General features: G+C 37.8%; 2 protein-coding genes across 2 annotated transcripts in view; both read left to right on the forward strand.

The window, feature by feature from the left end:
• The window catches only part of LOC100443599 (zinc finger protein 257), a 247,528-nt gene extending 235,770 nt beyond the window's left edge, over nucleotides 1-11,758 (forward strand). Inside the window, 2 exon segments of the mRNA XM_024237296.3 lie at nucleotides 11,375-11,420; nucleotides 11,422-11,758. Of these exon segments, the coding sequence (XP_024093064.3) occupies nucleotides 11,375-11,420; nucleotides 11,422-11,509 (134 nt within the window). The 3' untranslated portion in view covers nucleotides 11,510-11,758.
• Nucleotides 1-11,758, forward strand: part of LOC100444690 (zinc finger protein 729) — a 33,593-nt gene extending 21,835 nt beyond the window's left edge. The window contains 2 exon segments of the mRNA XM_024237285.3: nucleotides 5,511-9,241; nucleotides 9,243-11,758. Coding sequence (XP_024093053.3) covers nucleotides 5,511-9,241; nucleotides 9,243-9,359 — 3,848 coding nt within the window. The 3' untranslated portion in view covers nucleotides 9,360-11,758.
• Nucleotides 11,759-24,690: the final 12,932 nt, after the last annotated feature.

Genomic DNA, 24,690 nt, shown 5'->3' on the forward strand with positions numbered 1-24,690 from the left:
TAATCTCCAATCTCATCCATGTTGCTGTGAATACCATTAATTTATTCCATTTTATGGCTGAGTAGTGTTCCATCATATATAAAATCTCACAGTTTCTTTATCCATTCATTGGTTAATAGGCAATGGGCATATTTGTGTTGGTTCCATGACTTTGCTATTGTGAATTGTGCTGCTATAAACATGTGTGCAAGTATCTTTTTCATGTAATGACTTCTTTTCTTCTGGGTAGATACCCAGTACTGGGACTGCTGGGTCAAATGGTAGTATGACTTTTAGTTCTTTAGGAATCTCCACACTGTTTTCCATAGTGGTTGTGCTAGTTTACATTCCCACCAGCAGTGTAGAAGTGTTCCCTGATCACCACATCCGCACTAACATCTACTGTTTTTTGATTTTTTTTTATTATGGCCATTTTTGCAGGAGTAAGGTGGTATCGTATTGTGGTTTTGATTTGCATTTCCCTGATCATTAGCGATGTTGAGCATTTTTTCATATGTTTGTTGGCCATTTGTATATCTTCTGTTGAAAATTGTCTATTCATGTCCTTAGCTCAGTTTTGATGGGATTGTTTTTTTTCTTGCTGATTTGTTTGAGTGCATTGTAGATTCCAGATATTAGTTCTTTGTCAAGTGTATAGATTGTGAAGATTTTCTCCTACTCTGTGGGTTGTCTGTTCACTCTGCTGTTTCTTTTGCCTTGCAAAAGCTCTTTAGTTTCATTAAGTTCCCATTTTGACAATATTCCACAAGATAGAGAGAGAACCCTCCCTAATTTATTTTTGTTTTAATTGCATTTGCTTTTGGGTTCTTGTATATGAAATCCTTGGCTAAGCCAATGTCTGAAGGGGTTTTTTCAACGTTATCTTCTAGAATTTTTATAGTTTCAGGTCTTAGATTTAAGTCCCTAATCCATCTTGAGTTGATTTTTGTATAAAGTAAAAGATGAGGATCCAGTTTTATTCTCCTATGTGTGGCTAGCCAATTATCCCAGCACCATTTGTTGAAAAGAGTATCCCTGGCCGGGTGCAGTGGCTCATGCCTGTAATCCCAGCCCTTTGGGAGGCTGAGGTGGGTGGATCACGAGGTCAGGAGTTCAAGAGCAGCCTGACCAAGGTGGTGAAACCCCATCTCTACTAAAAATACAAAAATTAGCCAGGTGCGATGGCGGGCGCTTGTAATCCCAGCTACTCGGGAGGCTGAGGCAGGAGAATTGCTTGAATCTGGGAGGCAGAGGTTGTGGTGAGCTGAGATCGCACCACTGCACTCTAGCCTGGGCAACTGAGCAAAACTCCGTCTCAGAAAAAAAAGAAGAGTGTCCTTTACCCACTTTATGTTTTTGTTTGCTTTGTCGAAGTTCAGTTGTCTGTAAGTATTTGGGTTTATTTCTGGGTTCTCTATTCTTTTCCATTGGTTTATGTGCCTATTTTTGTACCAGTACCATGCTGTTTTCGTGACTGGCTTTATAGTATAGTTTGAAGTCAGGTAATGTAATGGCTTCAGATTTGTTCTTTTTGCTTTGTCTTGCTTTGGCTATGCAGGCTTTTTTTTTTGGTTCACATGAATTTTAGAATCATTTTTTCTAATTCTGTGAAGAATGATGGTGGTGTTTTGATGGGAATTGCGTTGAATTTGTAGATTGCTTTTGGCAGTATGGTCATTTTCACAATATTGATTCTACCCATCAATGAGCATGGGTTGTGTTTCCATTTGTTTGTGTCCTCTGTGATTTCTTTTAGCAGTGTTTTGTAGTTTTCCTTGTAGAGGTCTTTTACCTCCTTGGTTAGGCATATTCCTAAGTTTTTGGTTTTTTTTTTTTTTCACAGCTATTGTAAAAGGGGTTGAGTTCTTGATTTGACTCTCTGCTTGGTCGCTGTTGGTGTATAGAAGAGCTACTGATTTGTATACATTAATTTCGTATCTGAAAGCTTTGCTGAATTATTTTATCATTTCTAGGAGCTTTCTTGAAAAGTCTAGGGTTTTCAAAGTAAACTATCATATCATCAGCAAACAGTGACAGTTTTACTTCCTCTTTACCAAATTTGATGCCCTTTCTTTCTTTTTTCTGCTTGCTCTGGCTAAGACTTCTAGTACTGTGTTGAAGAAGCATGGTGAGAGTGGGCATACTTGTTCCAGTTCTCAGAGGGAATGCTTTCAACTTCTCATTCAGTATTATGTTGGCTCTGGGTTTGTCATAAATGGCTTTTATTACATTGATGTATGTCCCTTGTATGCTAATTTTGCTAAGAGTTTTAATCATAAAGCGATGTTGGATTTTGTTGAATGCTTTTTCTGCATCTATTGAGATGATCATGTGATTTTTGTTTTTATTCCTATGTGGTATATCACATTTATTGACTTGCATTTGTTAAACCATCCCTGCATCACTGGTATGAAACCTACTTGATCATGGATTCTCTTTTTGATATATTATTGGATTCAGTTAGCTACTATTTTAAGGATTTTAGCATCTATTTTCATCACGGATATCAGTCTGTGGTTTTCTTTTTTGGTTAATGCCCTTTTCTAGTTTTGGTATTAGAGTGATGCTGTCTTCATAGAATAAATTAGGAAGGGCTCCTTCTTTCTCTGTCTTGTGGAATAGTGTCGATAGCATTGGTACCAATTCTTTGAATGTCTGGTAGAATTCTGCTAAATTCTGTCTGGTCCTAGACTTTTTTTGTGGGTAATTTTAAAATTACCATTTCAGTCTTGCTGCTTGTTATTGGTCTGTTCAGGGTATCTAATTCTTCCTGATTTAAGCTGGGTGGGTTGCATTTTTCCAGAAATTTACCCATTTCTTTTAGGTTTTCTAGTTAGTGCACTTAAAGGTGTTCATAGTAGCCTTGAATGATCTTTTGTATTTCTGTGGTGTCAGATGTAATATCTCCTGTTTCCTTTCTTATTGAGGTTATTTGGATTTTCTTTTTTTCTTGGTTAATCTTGCTTATGGTCTGTCAATTGTATTTATCTTTTTAAAGAGCCAGGTTTTTGTTTCATTTATCTTTTGGTTTTTGTCTGTTGGGTTGTTTCAATTTTGTTTCATTCTGCTCTGATTTTGATTTTTTTTTCTTCTTCTGGGTTTGCATTTGGTTTCTTCTTGTTTCTCTAGTTCTTTGAGGTGTGAACTTAGAACGTCTGTGTTCTTTCAGACTTTTTGATGTAGGTGTTTAGGGCTATGAACTTTCATATTAGCACCACCTTTGCTGTATCCTAGAGGTTTTGATAGGTTGTGTCACTTTTGTTGTTGAGTTTGGAGAATTTTTTTAATTTCCATTTTGATTTCATATTTGACCCCATGATTATTCAGGAGCAGGTTTTTAAATTTACGTTTATTTTCATGGTGTTGAAGGTTCCTTTTGGAGTTGAATTCCACTTTTATTCCACTGTGGTCTGAGAGAGTGCTTGATATAATTTCAATTCTCTTAAATTTATTGAGGCTCATTTTGTGGCCTATCATATGGTCTATTTGGAGAAAGTTTCATGTGCTGTTGAATAGAATGTGTATTCTGCAGTTGTTGGATGGAATGTTCTGTATATATTTGTGAAGTCCATTTGCTCCAAGGTATAGTTTAAATCCATTGTTTATTTGTTGACTTTCTGTCTTGATGACCTGTCTAGTGCTGTCAGTAGAGTATTGAAGTCCTCAGTATTATTGTGTTGGTGTCTATCTCATTGATTAGGTCTACTAGTAATTGTTTTATAAATTTGGGAGCTCCAGTGTTAGGTGCATATATGTTTAGGACTGTGATATGTTCCTGTTGGACAAGGCCTTTTACCATTGTATAATGTCCCTCTTTGTTTTTTTTAACTGCTGTTGCTTTAAAGTTTATTTTGTCTTATGTAAGAATAGCCCTTGTGAACCTCTTGTTTAGCATGATATTGCAGGGTTCTCTGGCTTAGGTGAATAGCAAGCCATTTTCATGAATTACCTCATGCCATTAAGGGAAGAGGTATCCTCATTTTTTTCAATTTTTTATAGAGAGCTGTGTTCCTGTTTCTCTCATTCAGTGTTATTTAATTTATTTGAAATTTTTAAAATTAATTTATTAATCTTCATTGTTGCTTTCTAAAAATTTTATACTTTTTTTGATTGGGCCATGTTGTCCTAATATTCTATATACATTGTAATCGTTGATTAAAATTTGTACATCAAAAAAGCTACCTGTTGCAATCTTCATAATGTAACCTTGTCCTGGAATAGTGTGAAACCAGTTGTCTTGGCTAGAGATTCTGGGAGTCTGTCAAACATGTTCTTAGAATGCATCTTGTCTGAAATTGTGTGTGTGTGAGTGTGTGTGTGTGTGTTTAGGTAAAGAATGTTATTCAGGTTTCTTCTCAGTAGTAATCACTTGCTACATCTATTTTTTGTGTGTGTGGTACTATATTCTCTGCTGCTATAACATCTAACTTTGGTCTCAGCAGACTCAAGCTGTCATCTTAAAGTATGCCACCATTTCTTTCAGCACTTTATGTCATGAGAGACAAAAACCAGAAAGGCCCCTGGAAGCCAGAAATAAACATGTATGTGCTACTGTTTTTTTTTTTTTTCTTTTTGAGACAGAGTTTCACTCTTGTTGCCCAGGCTGGAGTGCGATGGCGCAATCTCGGCTCACCGCAACCTCCGCCTCCCAGGTTCAAGCGATTCTCCTGCCTCAGCCTCCCTAGTAGCTGGGATTTCAGGTGTGTGCCACCACGCCCAGCTAATTTTGTATTTTTAGTAGAGATGGAGTTTCTCCATGTTGGTCACGCTGGTCTTGAACTCCCGACCTCAGGTGATCTGCCCACCTCGGCCTCCCAAAGTGTTGGGATTACAGGCATGAGCCACTGTGCCTGGCCGTGCCACTGTTTTATTTGTCTTTAAACAATAAACCAGGAGTTGGCAATTTACTTTTTTCTTTTTTTGAGACAGAGTCTCACTCTGTCACATAGGCTGGAGATTATGCACTAGCATAATCTCATCTCACTGCAATCTCTACACCCCAAGTTCAAGTGATTGCCTCAGCCTCCCAAGTAGCTGGGACTACAGATGTGTGCCATCACATCTGGCTAATTTTTGAATTTTTAGTGGAGATGAAGTTTTTCCATTTTGGCCAGGCTGGTCTTGAACTCTTGATCTCAGGTAATCCACTTGCTTTGGCCTCCAAAAGTGCTGGGATTACAGGTGTGAGCTGCCATTCCCAGCCAGCAATTTACTTCTAAAGAGCCATGTTATTTTTGGGAGCAGGAAGAGCTGCGTTGGGAAACTGTAACTGACTTCCCTTTCCTTCTGTGTGGCTCTTTGCATTTTGCTTACTTGGGGTACTCTACACACTTAACTCATTTATAAATTTTCCACAAATGTATTCTGGTCAGTATGTTTTTGTTACATTTATATGTCTATGAAGAAATTAGGGCCTGTCTTATTTTGCTGTGCCATCTTATGTGGTTTGCATAATTTTATAGTTTAGATTTGTAAAGTATATTCATCTGAGTCTAGCAAGTGGAATAATTTGTTATTTTTATTTCTTCTAGTTATGCATTCTCATTTTACACAAGACCTGTGGCCAGATCAGAGCACAAAAGATTCTTTCCAAGAAGTAATACTGAGAACATATGCAAGATGTGGACATAAGAATTTACAATTAAGAAAAGATTGTAAAAGTGCCAATGAGGGTAAGATGCATGAAGAAGGTTATAATAAACTTAACCATTGTAGGACAACTACCCAGGGAAAAATATTTCAGTGTAACAAATATATGAAAGTCTTTCATAAATATTCAAATTCAAATAGAAATAAGGTTAGACACACTAAAAAGAAAACTTTCAAATGTATAAAATGTAGCAAATCATTTTTCATGCTTTCACTCTTAATTCAACATAAGAGAATTCATATTAAAGAGAATATCTACAAATGTGAAGAACGTGGCAAAGTCTTTAAATCATTCTCAACCCTTATTAAACATAGGATAATTCATACTGAAGACAAACCTTACAAATGTAAGAAATGTGGCAAAGCCTTTAACTTGTCTTCAACGTTCACTAAACATAAGATAATTCATACTGGAGAGACACCCTTCAGATGTGAAAAATGTGGCAAAGCTTTTAACCAGTCCTCAAATCTTACTGACCATAAGAGAATTCATACTGGAGAGAAAACCTACAAATGTGAAGAATGTGGCAAAGCTTTTAAGGGGTCCTCAAATTTTAATGCACATAAGGTAATTCATACTGCAGAGAAACCCTACAAATGTGAAGATTGTGGCAAAACTTTTAACCGTTTCTCAGCCCTTAAAAAACATAAGATAATTCATACTGGAAAGAAACCCTACAAGTGTGAAGAATGTGGTAAAGCTTTTAAGTGGTCTTCAAAACTTACTGTACATAAGGTAGTTCATACTGGAGAGAAACCCTACAAATGTGAAGAATGTGGCAAAGCTTTTAGCCAGTTCTCAACCCTTAAAAAACATAAGATAATTCATACTGGAAAGAAACCCTACAAATGTGAAGAATGTGGCAAAGCTTTTAACAGTTCCTCAACCCTTATGAAACATAAGATAATTCATACTGGGAAGAAACCGTACAAATGTGAAGAATGTGGCAAAGCTTTTAGGCAATCCTCACACCTTACTAGACATAAAGCAATTCATACTGGAGAGAAACCTTACAAATGTGAAGAATGTGGCAAAGCTTTTAACCATTTCTCAGACCTTAGAAGACATAAGATAATTCATTCTGGAAAGAAACCCTACAAATGTGAAGAATGTGGCAAAGCTTTTAGCCAGTCCTCAACTCTTAGAAACCATCAGGTAATTCATAGTGGAGAGAAACCCTACAAATGTGAAGAATGTGGTAAAGCTTTTAAGTGGTCATCAAAACTTACTTTACATAAGGTAATTCATACTGCAGAGAAACCCTGCAAATGTGAAGAATGTGGCAAAGCTTTTAAGCATTTCTCAGCCCTCAGAAAACATAAGGTAATTCATACTAGGGAGAAATTGTACAAATGTGAAGAATGTGGCAAAGCTTTTAACAATTCCTCAATCCTTACTAAACATAAGATAATTCATACTGGGAAGAAACCATACAAATGTGAAGAATGTGGCAGAGCTTTTAGGCAATCCTCACACCTTACTAGACATAAAGCAATTCATACTGGAGAAAAACCCTGCAAATGTGAAGAATGTGGCAAAGCTTTTAGCCATTTCTCAGCCCTTAGAAGACATAAGATAATTCATACTGGAAAGAAACCCTACAAATGTGAAGAATGTGACAAAGCTTTTAGCCAGTCCTCAACCCTTAGAAAACATGAGATAATTCATACTGGAGAGAAACCCTACAAATGTGAAGAATGTGGCAAAGCTTTTAGCCAGTCTTCAACCCTTAGAAAACATGAGATAATTCATACTGGAGAGAAACCCTACAAATGTGAAGAATGTGATAAAGCTTTTAAATGGTCATCAAAACTTACTGTACATAAGGTAATTCATACTGCAGAGAAACCCTGCAAATGTGAAGAATGTGGCAAAGCTTTTAGCCATTTCTCAGCCCTTAGAAGACATACGATAATTCATACTGGAAAGAAACCCTACAAATGTGAAGAATGTGACAAAGCTTTTAGCCAGTCCTCAACCCTTAGAAAACATGAGATAATTCATACTGGGGAGAAACCCTACAAATGTGAAGAATGTGGTAAAGCTTTCAAATGGTCATCAAAACTTACTGTACATAAGGTAATTCATACTGCAGAGAAACCCTGCAAATGTGAAGAATGTGGTAAAGCTTTTAGCCATTTCTCAGCCCTTAGAAGACATACGATAATTCATACTGGAAAGAAACCCTACAAATGTGAAGAATGTGACAAAGCTTTTAGCCAGTCCTCAACCCTTAGAAAACATGAGATAATTCATACTGGAGAGAAACCCTACAAATGTGAAGAATGTGGCAAAGCTTTTAGCCAGTCTTCAACCCTTAGAAAACATGAGATAATTCATACTGGAGAGAAACCCTACAAATGTGAAGAATGTGGTAAAGCTTTTAAGTGGTTATCAAAACTTACTGTACATAAGGTAATTCATACTGCAGAGAAACCCTGCAAATGTGAAGAATGTGGCAAAGCTTTTAAGCATTCCTCAGCCCTTAGAAAACATAAGGTAATTCATACTGGAAAGAAACCCTACAAATGTGAAGAATGTGGCAAAGCTTTTAGCCAATCCTCAACCCTTAGAAAACATGAGATAATTCATAGTGGAGAGAAACCCTACAAATGTGAAGAATGTGGTAAAGCTTTTCAGTGGTTGTCAAAACTTACTGTACACAAGGTAATTCATACTGGAGAGAAACCCTGCAAATGTGAAGAATGTGGCAAAGCTTTTAAGCATTTCTCAGCCCTTAGAAAACATAAGATAATTCATACTGGAAAGAAACCCTACAAATGTGAAGAATGTGGCAAAGCTTTTAACGATTCCTCAACCCTTATGAAGCATAAGATAATTCATACTGGGAAGAAACCGTACAAATGTGAAGAATGTGGCAAAGCTTTTAAGCAATCCTCACATCTTACTAGACATAAAGCAATTCATACTGGAGAGAAACCCTACAAATGTGAAGAATGTGGCAAAGATTTTAACAATTCCTCAACCCTTAAGAAACATAAGCTAATTCATACTAGGGAGAAATTGTACAAATGTGAAAAATGTGTCAAAGCTTTTAACAATTTCTCAGCCCTTCTAAAACATAAGATAATTCATACTGGGGAGAAACCCTACAAATGTGAAGAATGTGGTAAAGCTTTTAAGTAGTCCTCAAAACTTACTGAACATAAGGTAATTCATACTGGAGAGAAACCCTCCAAATGTGAAGAATGTGGCAAAGCTTTTAAGCATTTCTCAGCCCTTAGAAAACATAAGATAATTCATACTGGAAGGAAACCCTACCAATGTGAAGAATGTGGCAAAGCTTTTAACAATTCCTCAACCCTTATGAAACATAAGATAATTCATACTGGGGAGAAAAACTACAAATGTGAAGAATGTGGCAAAGCTTTTAACAATTTCTCAACTCTTATGAAACATAAAAGAATTCATACTGGGGAGAAACTCTACAAATGTGAAGAATGTGGCAAAGCATTTAGTCAGTCCTCAATCCTTACTAAACATAAGATAATTCATTCTGTAAAGAAACCCTACAAATGTGAAGAATGTGGCAAAGCCTTTAACCAGTCCTCACACCTTACTAGACACAAAACAATTCATACTGGAGAGAAACCCTACAAATGTGAAGAAAGTACCAAAGCTTTTAAGCAATCCTCACACCTTACTAGACAAAACAATTCATACTGGAGAGAAACCCTACAAATGTGAAGAATGTGCCAAAGCTTTTTAACCATCCTTCAACCCTTACTAAACATAAGATAATTCATACTGGGGAGAAACCCTAAAAATGTGAATAATGTGGCAGAGCTTTCAACCGTTTTATAAACCTTAATACACATAGGATAATTTATACTAGAGACAGACCCTGCATATGTGAAGAATGTGGCAAAGCTTTTAACCAGTCCTCAAGCCTTACTAGACATAAAACAATTCATACGGGAGAGAAACCCTACAAATGTGAAAAATGTGGCAAAACTTTTTTTTTTAAATACTTTAAGTTCTAGGGTACATGTGCACAATGTGCAGGTTTGTTACATAGGTATACATGTGGCATGTTGGTTTGCTGCACCCATCAACTCGTCATTTACATTAGGTATTTATCCTAATGCCATCCCTCCCGCAGCCCCCCACCCCCTGACAGACCTGGGTGTGTGATGTTCCCCACCCTGTGTCCAAGTGTTCTCATTGTTCAATTCGCACCTGTGAGTGAGAACATGTGGTGTTTGGTTTTCTATTTTTATGATAGTTTGCTGAGAATGATGGTTTCCAGCTTCATCCATGTCCTTCCAAAGGACATGAACTTATCCTTTTTTATGGCTGCATAGTATTCTATGGTGTATATGTGGAATGTGGCAAAACTTTTAACCAATCCTCAAACCTTACTAGACAGAAAACAATTCATACTGGAGATAAACCCATCAAATGTGAAGAATGTGGCAAAGCCTTTAACCAGTCCTCACAGCTTAAATATACATAAGATAATTGATACTGGAGGAAAACTACAAATATCATAAATGTGGCATAGCTTCTAACCATTGCTCAGCTTTTACTCAAAATGAGAGAATTCCTAAAGAAGATAAACTCCACAAATGTGAATAATATGGCAAAGCTTTTAACCGGTCCTCAAATCTTACCGAGTGTAAGATAATTCTTACGGAAGAGGAACCCTTCAAATGTGAGGAAGGTGGCAAAGCTTTTAATCAGTCCTCAAATCTTACTGAACATAAGATAATTCATACTAGAGACAAACACTACAAATGTGAAGAATGGGCAAAGCTTTTAACCAGTCCTCAAACCTTACTCAAAATAATTTATAGTGGAGAGGAACACTACAAATGCAAAGGATTTGGCAAAACTTTTAAGTGTTTCTCAAAACTTACTGAACACAAGATAATTCATACTAGAGAGATACTTTACAAATGTGAAGAATGTGGCAAAGCTTCTAACGGGTTCTCAAATCTTACTGAATATAAGATAATTATATTAGAGAGAAACCCTACAAATGTGAAGAATGTGGCAAAGCTTTTAACTGGTCCTTAAACCTTACTGAACATAAGATAATTAATACTAAAGAGAAACCCTACAAATTATAAAAATGTGGCAAAGCTTTTAACTGGTTTTCAGACCTTACTCAACATAAGATAATTTACAGTGAAGACAAACTCTATAAATGTGAAGAATGTGACAATGCTTTTAATCAATTCTGAAACTTTACTAGACATAAGAAAATTCATACTGGAGAAAAACCCTACAAATGTGAAGAAAGTGGGAAAACTTTTAGCCAGTCCTCGACTCTTACTAAACAAGATAATTCAATGGGAGAGAAACCCTACAAATGTGAATAATGTTATAACCATTCTTCAATTCTTAATAAACAATTTATACTTTAGAGAAACCCAGCAAATGTGAAGAATGTTGCAAAGCTTTTAACTGGTCCTCAAATCTTACTGAACATAAGATAATTCATAATGGAAACTAGCCCTACAAATGTGAAGAACGTGGCAAAGCCTGTAATCATTTCTCACACCTTTCCACACATAAGATAATTCATACTGAAGAGAGACCCTACAGATGTGAAGAATGTAACAAAGTCTTTAACTGGTCTTCAACTCTTACTAAACATAATAGAATTCATACAGAAGATAAATTTTATAAATAGGAAGAATGTGACAAAAGCTTTAAAAGTGTTTCAGCCCTTATTACATGAGATAATTTATGCTGCAGAGAAATTCTACAAATGTGAAGAATGTGGCAAAGTTTTTAATAAGTTACCAGATCATACTGGAGAGAAACTACAAATCCAAAAGACATGACAGTGCTCTTGAGAACACCTTAAACTTTTCTAAACATAAAAGAAATCATAGTGTAAAGAAACCCTAGATGTGAGTAATGTCACAAAACCTGTAAATTGTTGTCACACTTGATTCCAAGATAATTGATACTGGAGAAAACTCCTTAATGAAGAATGTGGCAAAACGTTTAACCAATACTCACACCTTATCACATAGGAAAGCATTTATACTTGAAAAAAATGTACACCTATAAAGAATGTGGAAAAGCCATTAGTATCTGCTCACATCTTACTCAACATCACAGAGTTTATACTTAATAAAAACATTAAAAATGCAATTACTGTCAGAATATCTTTTAGAAAATATAAGCCTTAGAATGGTGGAGTATTTCTTTTGAGGACAAACATCACAAATATAAAGAGCATTGTAGTACTATATTTGTATCTCAGATCCTATTGTGCATATTTTGTACTAGAGAAAAACCCTAAAGTTGCTCAAACTTTGTTCAATATCAGGGAATTTATATTGGAGGAAAAATCCTGCAAATATAATATATTTGGAAAAAAATTATAAACTACAGTTTAGAAAATATCAGAGAATACTAAGATATATATTTTTTGTAGATGCAGTAAATATGAAAAATATTTAATCCAAAATTAGCTTTTTGTAAATAGAGAATTCACAGTAGAAATGATAAGGCATTGGCACTTTAGACGTTACACTAAATCAGAGCATTGAGTACAAAAAATAATATCAAACTAAAATTGTTAGATAAGTTATTTGCATGTAACTTTAAAAAGAGATGGAGAATTATAAATACATTTGAAGTATACTTTTTGTATACTTCAAATATCAAAAAAATTTAACATTGTAATATTGAAAAAACTTTGAAAAGCAAATAAGGATGTAACTCAACTCTCAAATTCATGCTCTTCATTCCTGTTTTATTTACATGTGAAAGTATGTGCTCAATTATTGCTGCATCAGAGATGAGAGTTTCTTTTTTATTAGGTGGGCATTATGACCTTTTTCATAAAAGAGAAAGGATATTTAAATATAAAATGCATGATAAAAATCTAAGTGGAGAGGCTTTTTCTGGTTAACTTACAATATTGAGTGATGTATAAGGTAGATGTTTTGAGTAATAAATTCTTGTGCATTATAGTGAGAGAAAAACTTCAAAATTTTAGTTAAAATTAAATAAATTGGTGTATTATTTTAATTGTGCTTTTATGTAATGTAGTACATTCATAAATTTTTAGATGTGTAAACTTAATTTTTTTAAACATTTTTTGACATGTTAAGTCTATTGTACATTCAATGAAGTGTTATTATGCCACTCACTTTAACCTATCCTACCTTATTCAAGGGTGTAGTTAAGAAATGGTAACAGTTTACTATTTAGTAACAGTGGAATAACATCTCTAGTCATCTCTTTTTTCAGTGTCTTTAACTTGCACATAAGTTAAAGAATATTGTTCTCATAGGTTAAATTTTTATAGTTTTAATCTTATTTAAACTTTTTTTTTGCCTTGACAAATGTAAACTTATTTTTCTTAACTTTTGTGGGTACATAGTGTGTATATATATTTCTGCCATATATGGCATATTTTGATACCAGCATAAAATATGTAACAATCACATCAGGGTAAATGAGAGATTCACCACCTTCAACATTTATTCTTTGAATTACAAGCAATCCACGTCTACACTTTTAGTTATTTTGAAATGTACAATTAAATTGTTGTTTATTATAAGGTCATTTTTGTGGTCATAAAAATCACACAGGAATGTTAATAAAATTTGTTACATATTTTTCTTTGAACATGTGGCCACTATGCCTGCAAACATACATACAGACTTTTAGTTTTGATTTATGTATGGTTAAATATACATATATGTTACTCTAAAGGTATACCTTAGGTGTAAGAAAATTATGAAGTAAGTGTGTTTGTGTAATTATGAGTTTGTACCTATTTTCAGAAAAAAATTAATACAACAAAACAAATTATTGTAATAAAGTGACTAATTTACTAAAAAACCAAAAACCTCGAAAATGTGGAAAGCAAATCTATATTCTCTGGTTTGTATTGAATTCATAATTGTAAAATCTTACATCTTATGGTTCAGAATCTCCCCTTGAAATTTCTTTGTTTTTACTTGCCTGATACTCATGCTAGACCCATAATTTTCTTTTTTCTTACATATATATTTTTTTGTTTTGTAATTTATGAAGCATACATTATGTGAGCTGGTCATGGATTATAAGAATAATTTTTATGAAATTTAGTGTACACAAAATGATCTTTAGATGTAATTCCACAATTAGTGTCTTAAGTTATATTTTATTAGGTGATTCCATTTATTTCTTTTACTTAGAGAACCCTATATAAGCTCACTTTTACTTAGTTATTGTTCCTCTCCATTTTTAAAATCGTCATAAGTTAATTTATTTATTTACTGAAAAAATTTGTTCAGGTAAGTACTAGGGAGGCTTCTGTAAGTCGAGAGGATGTTTTTGTATATAAATGCAGCAAACAAATATGGCAGTGCTTGCTGTGTAGCAGATGCTTCATGATAAGCCATAAGTATTCCTCCTGGAGTTAGTTTGTAACTTAAGTCAGAATGGAAAATATCAATGGAGAAGAAATTACATTGATTCTTCGTGTTGAGAGGACATTTTTTTTTTCCAGGATGCAAAGGTCATTCTTGCTGAATTTAAAGAGAAATTCTGCTTCTTTATTTTTTAATTATCTTCAGTTTTGTCTTATGTTCATTTCAAAGATGTATGCATCACAGCTTTTCTCCTTTTTCTGTTACAGCTACAATTTTCTCTCTTGTCTTCCTACCATGTTATTTTAAATGATACGTTGTAGGTTCTGATGAGAAAGTTGGTGGGTTTTTATTTTTTTTGAGATGGTGTCTCGCTCTGTCACCCAGGCTAGAGTGCAGTGGCATGATCTCAGCTTACTGCAACCTCTGCCTCCTGGGTTCAAGCAATTCTCCTGCCTCAGCCTCCTGAGTAGCTGGGACTACAGGCACACACCACCATGCCTGGCTAACTTTTGTATTTTTAGTAGAGACGGGGTTTCACCATATTGGCCAGGCTGGTCTCGAACTCCTGACCTCATAATCCACCCACCTCGGCCTCCCAAAGTGCTGGGATTACAGGCATGAGTCACCGCACCTGGCCAAAAGTTGGTATTTTTAATGTGCTAAAAAAATGGTTTTAAGTGGAGAATTTGCTTACCAATATAACTTAGAGATTAGTTAATTAAAGTGAGAGGCATACACTGTCCACATGTGAAGAATTAAATCAGTTAGCATTGTTTTTCTTTGTAAAAGAAGAATCTTATTGAATTCTTACACAGTGTGGCAAGCATAAAATTTGTTACAAAATATATCTTAGGAATTATATTTATAAGAGAGTTAATGGTAAGTAAAAATTCTAAATTTGATTTTCTATGATATAGCACAACTTACTTTTTTTTTTTTTTGAGACGAAGTCTTACTCTGTCACTCAGGCTGGAGTGCAGCAGCACTATCGCGGCTCACTGCAACCTCTGCCGCCCAGGTTCAACCGATTCTCCTGCCTCAGCCTCCTGAGTAGCTGGAATAACAGGCGCCTGCCACTGCGCCTGGCGAATTTTTGCATTTTTAGTAGAGACGAGGTTTCACCATCTTGGTCAGGCTGGTCTTGAACTCCTGACCTCGTGATCCACCTGCCTCAGCCTCCCAAAGTGCCGGGATTACAGGCGTGAGCCACCGCGCCCAGCCCACAACTTACGTTTTCATACAGATTCCTATTTTTAGGTGTAAATGTTAAATGTTGCAAAATAAAATGTACTCTGTTGATTAGAAATTTGAAATAATGTTTATTTTTCATATTGATATTACAATTTGGAGACATTTTTCACTCATAATTTTTGAAGTGGGTGAAGTTCAGTCTACAGTTTTTAGTCACCTCACTGTAGGCAATTCTGGTAATTTTCTCTGGAAAAATTTTGGAGACGAAGTTGTAACGGCTTTCAGATTAAAACATTTCCTGTTATTTTGCATGCAAACTTGTTTACAGTGTTCAAACAGTGGCCAATCTTTAGGCCATAAGCAACACCTACCCTTTTAATGTCTTTCATACCATTGCAATTAGCATCAGAAACTTCTGCTGTCTTAAACTTAAAATAAAAACCCTAATGTACGTTGGCTCCTCCCATGCACGGTGTTGAGTTCAGAACATGCTGTTAAATGTCAGAGTTCCTATGGTTATGACTGAAAAATTAAATGACAAGACAGCACAAAACTATATACTTTTGATACCATTTAGCCAAATTAATGACAAAGACAGAGAGTATTTGAAAAAATTGATATCCTTCTATAATGTTTTAAATATATATTTTTCAACTTGCCAGATAAAGCATGTATTCTGTAAAACATGATGTTTTGAAGTATATATATACATTGTCAAATTCTTAATTTTAGGTAATTAATGCTGTACCTCACACAGTTAACATTTTTGTGGTGAGAGCACATGACATTGTCCTAGTATTATTCAAAAATACATTACTATTAACTGTAGACACCATGCTGTACAACAAGTCTTTTGAATATATTACTTCTGTCTAACTATAATTATGTATTATTCTTTGACAAACATCTTTCTAAAGCCCTCTTTTAAATACCTTGGCATCTGGTGGTTACAATTTTATTCTCTGCTTCAGTGAATTTAAGTTTTATATCATTCATGTTTAGGTGAAATCATAAAATTTTCTGTTCCTGGCTTATTAAAAGATAAATAGATAAATTTTGTATATATACTACTTTGTCAGCATTTAATCATTAGATGTTGAACTGTTGATTCTATATTTTGGCTATTATGAAGAGTGTTGCAAACAACATAGAAATACAAATATTTATCATTCTGATTTCATTTGTTTTTAAATATATATATATACAATAGTGAAATTGCTGTATTATATGGTAGTTTTATTTTAAATTTATTGAGAAATCTCTATTTTGGCTTTCATAATGGCTGTTCTCATTTACACTCAAACTAGCAGTGTGCAAGCATTCCTTTTACTTCACATCTTTACCAACACTTTTTTTTAAAGTCATTCTAATATGAGTGACTTTATATCTCATAGATTTTCTGGCTTGCCTTTCTCTGATAATAAGTGACATTGAGCGTTTTAAAATATCTCTTGGCCATATGTATGTCTTTTTAAAATATTTAAGCCTTTTGCTCATTTTTCATAGTTATTTGTTTTTTATTGTATAGTCACTTTCTTACATAATCTTGATATTCACACCTTGTCACAAGTATGGTTTACAAAAATGTTCTCCCATTTGTCTTGTTGATTATATCAGACTCTGTGCAGCAACTTTTTAATATGAAGTAATCTGACTCATCTATTTTTCCTTTAGTTCCCTGAGATTGTGAGTTTAAATTAAAAAAAATCACTGCTGAAACTGATGTTACGGGGCTTTCAGTCTATATTTTTTGTAGTGGTTTCAGAGTTTCAGGCCTTACATTTAAGTATTTAATATATTTTCAGTTGATTTATATATATGGAGTAAGATGAGAGACTCATTGCTCTGCATGTGGCTATAGTTTTCTCAACACTATTTATTGAAGATACTGTCATTTTCCTAGGAAATTGTCACCTATATAAAAAATCAGTTAGCTTTAAATACATGGATATGTTTCCTGTCTCTTGGCTCCATTGGCCTGTGTGACTTATTTTGTTCAAGTACCATACTGTTTTCATTACTATAGCTTTGCAGTATATTTCAAAGTCAGGTAGGATGATACCTTTAGCCTTTCTTTTTTGCTTGAATGCTTCTGCTATTCAGGGTCTTTTGTCGTACCATATAAATTTTAGGGTTTTTGTTTGTTTGTTTTTGTTTTATTTTAGACAGAGTTTCACTCTTGTCACCCAGGCTGGAGTGCGGTTGTGCAATCTCGGCTCACTGCAACCTCTGCCCTCGGGTTCAAGTGATTCTCCTACCTCAGCCTCCTGAGTAGCTGGGATTACAGGCACACACCACCATGCTGGGCTAATTTTTGTATTTTTAGTAGAGATGGGGTTTCACTGTGTTGGCCAGGCTGGTCTTGACCCCACCTCTGCCTCCCAAAGTGCTGGGATTACAGGTGTGAGCCACTGTGCCCAGCCTTGAGCACACTTTTATTAGTTTTTCTCTGTTTAGTCCTTTTGTTTGTTTCTATTTTAAGAAGAATTTTAGTTTCTACCTGAAATTACTAATTTGAGCCCAAAGTATCTGAGACGACACAGTGTCAGGAGGTTGTGACAATGTGTGCCCAAGGTTGTTGGGGCACATGTTGGTTTTATACATTTTAGGGAGACAGGAGACATCCATCACTATATGTAAGACGCACATTGTCCAGAAACGGACAACGCGAAGTGGGGCGGGAGCTTCCAGGTCATAGGTAGATAAAGGACAACTGGTTGCAATTTCTCTGAGCTTCTGATTAGCCCTTTACTGGGTTTTTTCCAGGTCTGTCTTTCCTAAGCCTCCAAGTTTATCTGGAGTCAAGAGAAACTTGACCCCATGTTTGTAGAATTTTAATCTATTTTGGCAAATTTTATGTCTACTTTATAACATACAACAACAGGTAATTTAACCAAAACCCTTATGGTTTTCTAGCACAGCTATAAGCTACACATGTATTCTTAGCAAGGTAAAAACAAGAGAAACCGTGATGATTACAATAACCACCCTTCTGTGCATGAATAGCTCTTCAGCTGGGGACATCACACCCCACTGTAGAGTTTCTGAATCCTACACCTGAAGGCAGTCAAAAGTTGGAAAACTGACTTGCACACACAGATCTGGTCCACAGGTAGGTTGGTGACTCCCACACCACGATTCAGCACACCCACGAAATGGTGAATTTACTAAGAAGACAAAGTTTACAGGAAGAATAGAGGCTCTGATGCAGTCCACTGTTGAGATTGTGACTCATGTACTTAGACTCAACATTCAGGAGGTGTTGACTCTTATACCTAAAACTGAGACATGTATGGAATTGTTAATCTCACCCATGGATCTTCCTGTAGATGTTATTGTGACATATGCCTCTCCCAGCACCTGAGTGATTTGACTCTCTTGGGTTCCAGCTGACAGATGGGATTGTGGCATATCACTGGACACAGCACCTAGGTGATGTGACACTATTCTCCTGCCTTGGCACTACCTACCTGGGGCTTAGTGACATGTCTATGCTCATAACTAAGGGGATGTGATTCTCTTGCTTGATGTCTGCTCACATGGGAGACAATGACATATCGCTGGGCCCAATACCAAAGTGACATTGCTTTTTTACCTTGACCCTCTTCTCAGAAAACATTGTGACGCATTGTTGGGGCACAGTCAACATGACGTGAGTCTCCTGCATGAACCCTGGCTGCAGAGACCATCATGATATCTCTGGAAGCTCAACTATTGGAAATGATTACCTTGTTATACCTGCTCTTTGCCCATAGAAGAGAATGTGGCATATCTCTGGGCCCAGGACTTAGTTGATGTAACTCTGCTCTCCTGCCTGGGCTATGCCTACAGAAGAAAGAGTGACTTATCACTGGGCCCAGCACACAGGTGATGTGATTCTACTGCCTTGATCCTTGCCCATCGGAATCATCATTACATACTTTTGGGCTCTTCTGCTGGATGATGTGTGTCTCCTTTTCTGTCCACAGAGGAGATTGTGACATATCACTTGACCCAGCACCTACATGATGTGCCTCATGCCTTGGCTTTTCCCACTGGGCTGATTGTGACATATAGCTGGGCACAGCTTCTAGGTAATTTAACTCTTCTCTTCCTGAGTCCTACCCACAGGGGCACCGTGAGATATCTCTAAGCACTTCACCTAGATAATATGACTCTTTTCCTGGACCCTCCCCTAATATGGTATTGTGACATATTTCTGGACCACCACCTAGGTGATGTTACTCTTTTCTCCTACCTTTTACTGGAAGTGAATTCATACGGGTATGAGTGCAGGAACCTCGATTCTTGCCTCAGAAGAAACAACTTGACTGAGGGGCATAAAGCAGGAGGGACCGAAGCAAGTTTTAAAGCTGCAGTAAAAGTTCATTAGAAAGCTACAGAACAGAAACAAAAGGAAGGAAAGTACACTTGGACGAGGGCCAAGTGGGTGACTTAAAAGGCAAGTGCACGGTGTGACTTTTTGACTTGAGATTTTGTATGTTGACATACTTCCAGGGTCTTGCGTTACTTGCCCCTACTTGCCCAACTCCTGAGATCTTATTGGGAAGCTGCTGATCACTAGTTGTAGGTGATCCACTAGTTGCCCACTTGAGAACATAGGAGATACTGGAGTGAACTGTGGCCCCCTCTTCATCCTTGGGGTTCAAGTCTTACCATGCACACCTAGCTTTTGATCTCTGTTTTATGGGTCTCTTGCACCTGTGGCCTTGGTCCGGCCTACATCATTGACTCCATTGACCTCTAGTGACTCTCGCTAAGAGCATTCTAGCAACAAAATATTTCTCTTCTCAGATTTCCACTTCCTATGTTCTTTTAGTAGATGTGAAGCCCATTTTTCAACTAACTGCCAAAAGGGGGCTAGACTTCCCTCCCCACTCCTTTCATATATGACCTTGAAGGTCTTGATGCATATTGAGAAGGGCAGGAAAGTAATTAGAAAAGTGGAGGCTACAGAAGAAAGTGAACGGAAGCGAGAGGAATACTCAAGAGAAGCCTTCATATGCTCAACAAAACAGCAGCCCTTGGATTCAAGAGGATAATGTTCATCCAAAGCAGGTGGACAAACTCCTTCAAAAGTCACTGAGAAACTCATTCCTGGGGCATAACAGAAATGAAAAGTATATGATAAGTCATAAGCTGTCAGAGCCGGAGTTGGAATTAGTGTGGATTAGTGGAATTAGATTAGAGGCTTATGTCTGGATCCTATCTGCAAGGAAATTGTGACATATCTTTGCGTTGATCAGCAAAAAGTAGTGACTCCTTTTTTCTACTGGGAAGATTGTAACCTATTACTGGGCACAGAAAACAGGTGACATGCCTCTCCTGCCTGGGCCTTGCCCAGAAAAAGTTTTGGGATATAACATGGCCCAGCACCCAGGTGATGTGACTCTGCCACCTGTGCCCTGCTTTCAGGTGGGGATTGTAACATATTCCTCCCTAAGCATCAAGGTGATGTGACTCTCCTGCCTGGTCTTTGCCCTCTGAAAATATTGTGACATATTCCTGGGCCAGTGCCATGGTGATGTAACTCTCTTACTCATTCCCTACATACAGGAGGGATGTTGATATATATATTTGCCGAGATCACTGATATGATGATGATATTTATTAAAAAAAAAGTTATACCACTCCCTCATACAGTATAAAGCCGTCAAGTGGTACAAACTCATCACAGGACACAGCACAAATATGAGATTGTTTTTTGTGTGTGCAACCTGCCAACCTTCAAAGTCACCCTCACACATGGACAGGGTCCAATTTTGAAGTCCTGAAACTCACAAGTAGACACAGTTCAAAGTTAAAATTGTTATTGTCATATGTGAACATCTGACCACTGTTGGGTTAGTGACTGTTTAATAAACACAGCTTATAGGCAGGTAAAATCTTTCCAATCTGGACTCTCCCAATTGAGATGTTGACTCATACCTGGGCTTAGGGCCACGGGTACAATCATAGGTCCATATCAGTACAAATATGTCAGAGCAGATTATGACTCTCATACATAATGTATAAAGCCCTCGGGTGGTACAGAGAGTGTCCTAACAGGACCGAGAACACAGGTGAGAATATGACACTCATATGCACACTCACCCAACAGTCAAGATTGTCGTCTTTCCACATGAACACAGCCCACAGCTGAGGAACTGAATCTCACAACTGGAGGCAAAGGGTGGACTTTTCACATGTGGATCCAGTCAAAAGGAGGGCTGATGACTTTCAGACCATGGCTCGGCATACCTGTAAGGCTGTGACTAAGGAGACACAGTCCACAAAACAGATTGAGGCTCTCATGCATGATTCCAGTCCACCATTGAGATTGTGACTCCTGTATTTAGACATAACATACAAGAGGTGTTGACTCTTGTACCTAGAACCAAGACACGTGCTAAATTCTTTTTTTTTTTTTTTCTTGAGACAGTCTTCCTCTGTCGCCCAGGCTGGAGTGCAGTGGCATAATCTCTACTCATTGCAACCTCTGCCTCCCAGGTTCAAGTAATCCTCCTGCCTCAGCCTCTCGAGTAGCTGTGATTATAGGCACACGCCACCACAACCAGCTAATTTTTTGTATTTTTAGTAGATACGGGGTTTCGTCATGTTGGTCAGGCTGGTCTCGAACTCCTGACCTCAGGTGATCCGCCTGCCTTGGCCTCCCAAAGTGCTGGGATTACAGGCATGAGCCACCACGCCCAGCAACTAAATTGTTAATCTCATCAGTAGACCTTCCTATAGGTGAGAGTGTGACATATGCCCCTGCCCACCACCTGAGTGATTTGAGTTTTCTGCCTGGGCTCAGTCAAAGGTAAAATTGTGAGATATCTCTTGACTCAGTATCTAATTGATGTGACTATTCTGCTTTGTCTCTAACTACAGGTGACATTGTGACATATTTCTGGGCCTTGTACGCAGGTGGTGTGACTCTCCTCTCTTGTCTTGGCGATGCCCCAGAGGGCACTGTGACATATTACTGGATCCTGCACCCCGGATATTTGGCTCTCCTACCTGTGCCCTGCCGACATGGGTCATTGAGACCTATTGCTGAGTCCCAAGACCCATGTGATGTAACTTACCTGCTTGAGCTCTTTCTACAAGGGGCATTTGACCTATCTCTCTGCCTATTATCCAGGTGATGTGACTCTTTTCTCCAGCCTGGTCTCAGTCTACAGGAAAAATTATGACATATCTCTGAGACTAGCTCCTAGCTGATGTGACTTTTCTCTTTTCCCTAGCTTCTGCCCACTGGGGAGATTGTAACATGTCCCTTGTCCCAGCACTATGTTGATGTTACTCTTTTGCCTTCACGCTGCAATCACAAGATATTGTGACATATTTCTGGGCCCAGCGCCACAGTGATGTGAGTCTCTGCCTGGATCCTGCCCATAAGGGGTATTTTGACATATCTTTGGACCCATCAATTCATTGATGGGACCTTCTCTCCTATGAGCTTTGCCCTGGACCATCTGCACAAAATAGAGAGTGACTTATCACTGAGCCCAGCACACAGATAATGTGACTCTCCTGCCAATTCCTTGCCCTCAAAAATGATTGTGACATATTCCTGGAGAAGGACCCAGATGATGTGATTCTCCTGCCTGCTCCTTACCCACAAGTAAGATTGTGACATATATCTTTGCTCAGTTTACAGGTGTGACGATGACTTTTGTTCCTCAAACCAGCCAATATGGGTAATACTATGAGTCTTCCCTTTGTTTGAAGGTAATAGAAGGTTACCACTTTGTTGCATATCATATAAAGACCTTGGGTGGTACAGAGAGTGTCAACACAAAGCCTGGCACACAGGTGAAATTGTGTTCTACACACACCCTGCCAACCATTTCATTCATCACATTCACACATGGACAAAGCCCACTGGTGAAGTTTTAAAACACACAGGAATGCAGCTTACAGTTGGAATTAAGACATTCATATGTGAAGATTTGGCCACACTTGGAATGGTAACTCATTTCTAAATCCACTCATAGGTGGGACTCTCCTATCTGGACCGAGCCAACTGGAGTGATGTTGACTCTCATATCTTGGCTTAGGGCCACAGGTACAATCATTGGTCCATACGAGCATGAATGTCTCAGAGTGAATGGTGACACTAATGCACACTGTATAATGCCATCAGTTGGTACAGAGAATGTTTTCACAGGGCCCAGCAGACAGGTGAGATTGGGACCCTCATATGAACTCTCAGCTGAAAGTAAAGATGGTCAACCACCCGGCTGAAAGTAAAGATGGTCGACCACCCGGCTGAAAGTAAAGATGGTCGACCACCCGGCTGAAAGTAAAGATGGTCGACCACCCGGCTGAAAGTAAAGATGGTCGACCACCCGGCTGAAAGTAAAGATGGTCGACCACCCGGCTGAAAGTAAAGATGGTCGACCACCCGGCTGAAAGTAAAGATGGTCGACCACCCGGCTGAAAGTAAAGATGGTCAAGTAAAGATGTAAGTCATATATCAACACAGTGCACTGTTGAGGTTCTAAATCTAACAACCAGAGGCAGTCAGAAGATTTCTTTTAAAAAGGCTCTTATACATAAATGTGGTCCACAGGTGGGTTGGTGACTCTCAGACCGGGATTCAGCACACCAAGAAGGCTGGGACTTCATTAAGTCAACACAATCTGCAATAGGAATTGAGGCTATGATGCATAGATCTGGTTCACTGATGAGATGTGCCTCATGTAGTTGGACCCAACATTCAGGATGTGTTGACTGTCATATCTGAAACTGGGATATGTGCAGGATTGTTAATCTCATCCCTGGACCTTCCTGTAGGTGTGACTGACACAACATGTGCCCAGCACCCAGCATAATTTGAAGTCTCCCACATGGGCCCAGCTCACAGATGAAATTGTGACATATCACTGAACCCAGAACATAGGTGATGTTATTCTATTCTTCTGCCATGGCCCTGCCTACATGGAGCACTGTCACATGTTTCTAGGCCCCACACTCAGCACTCAGGTTATATGTCTATTCTGCCTGTGCCCAGCCCGTGTGGATCATTGTGATATATTTTTGGGGCTGACATTTATGTTTTGTAAGCCTCCTGCCTGGGATCTGCCAGTAGGGAGCATTTTGACATGTCTATGTGCCAATCGTGCAGGTGATATGAACCTTTTCTACTGCCTGGTTTCTGTTCACAGGGAAGATTATGACCTATCAGTAGGCCAACAGGTAATTGGTGTAACTCTTAGTCTCAGGTTCTGCCTACAGGGGAGATTGTGACATATTGCTGGGCTCAGCACCAAGGTGATTTGGGTCTTCGGTCTGGACCCTGCCTTGTAGGAGCATTGTGACATAGCTCTGAGCCAATCACCTAGTTAATGTGACTTTTCTCTTCTTACCTGAACTGTGCCCACAGAATAGATTGTGGCACATCTCTAAGACCAGCGTCTAGGTGATGTGACTCTCCTCTCTTACCTGGCCATGCCCACAGAAGGCAGTTACTTATGGTTGGGCCCAGCACACAGGTGACAGGGGTCATGGAGACATATCTCTGGGCCCATCACC

The sequence above is a fragment of the Pongo abelii genome, chromosome 20 (genome assembly GCF_028885655.2).
Source record: "Pongo abelii isolate AG06213 chromosome 20, NHGRI_mPonAbe1-v2.0_pri, whole genome shotgun sequence".
NCBI lineage: Eukaryota > Metazoa > Chordata > Mammalia > Primates > Hominidae > Pongo > Pongo abelii.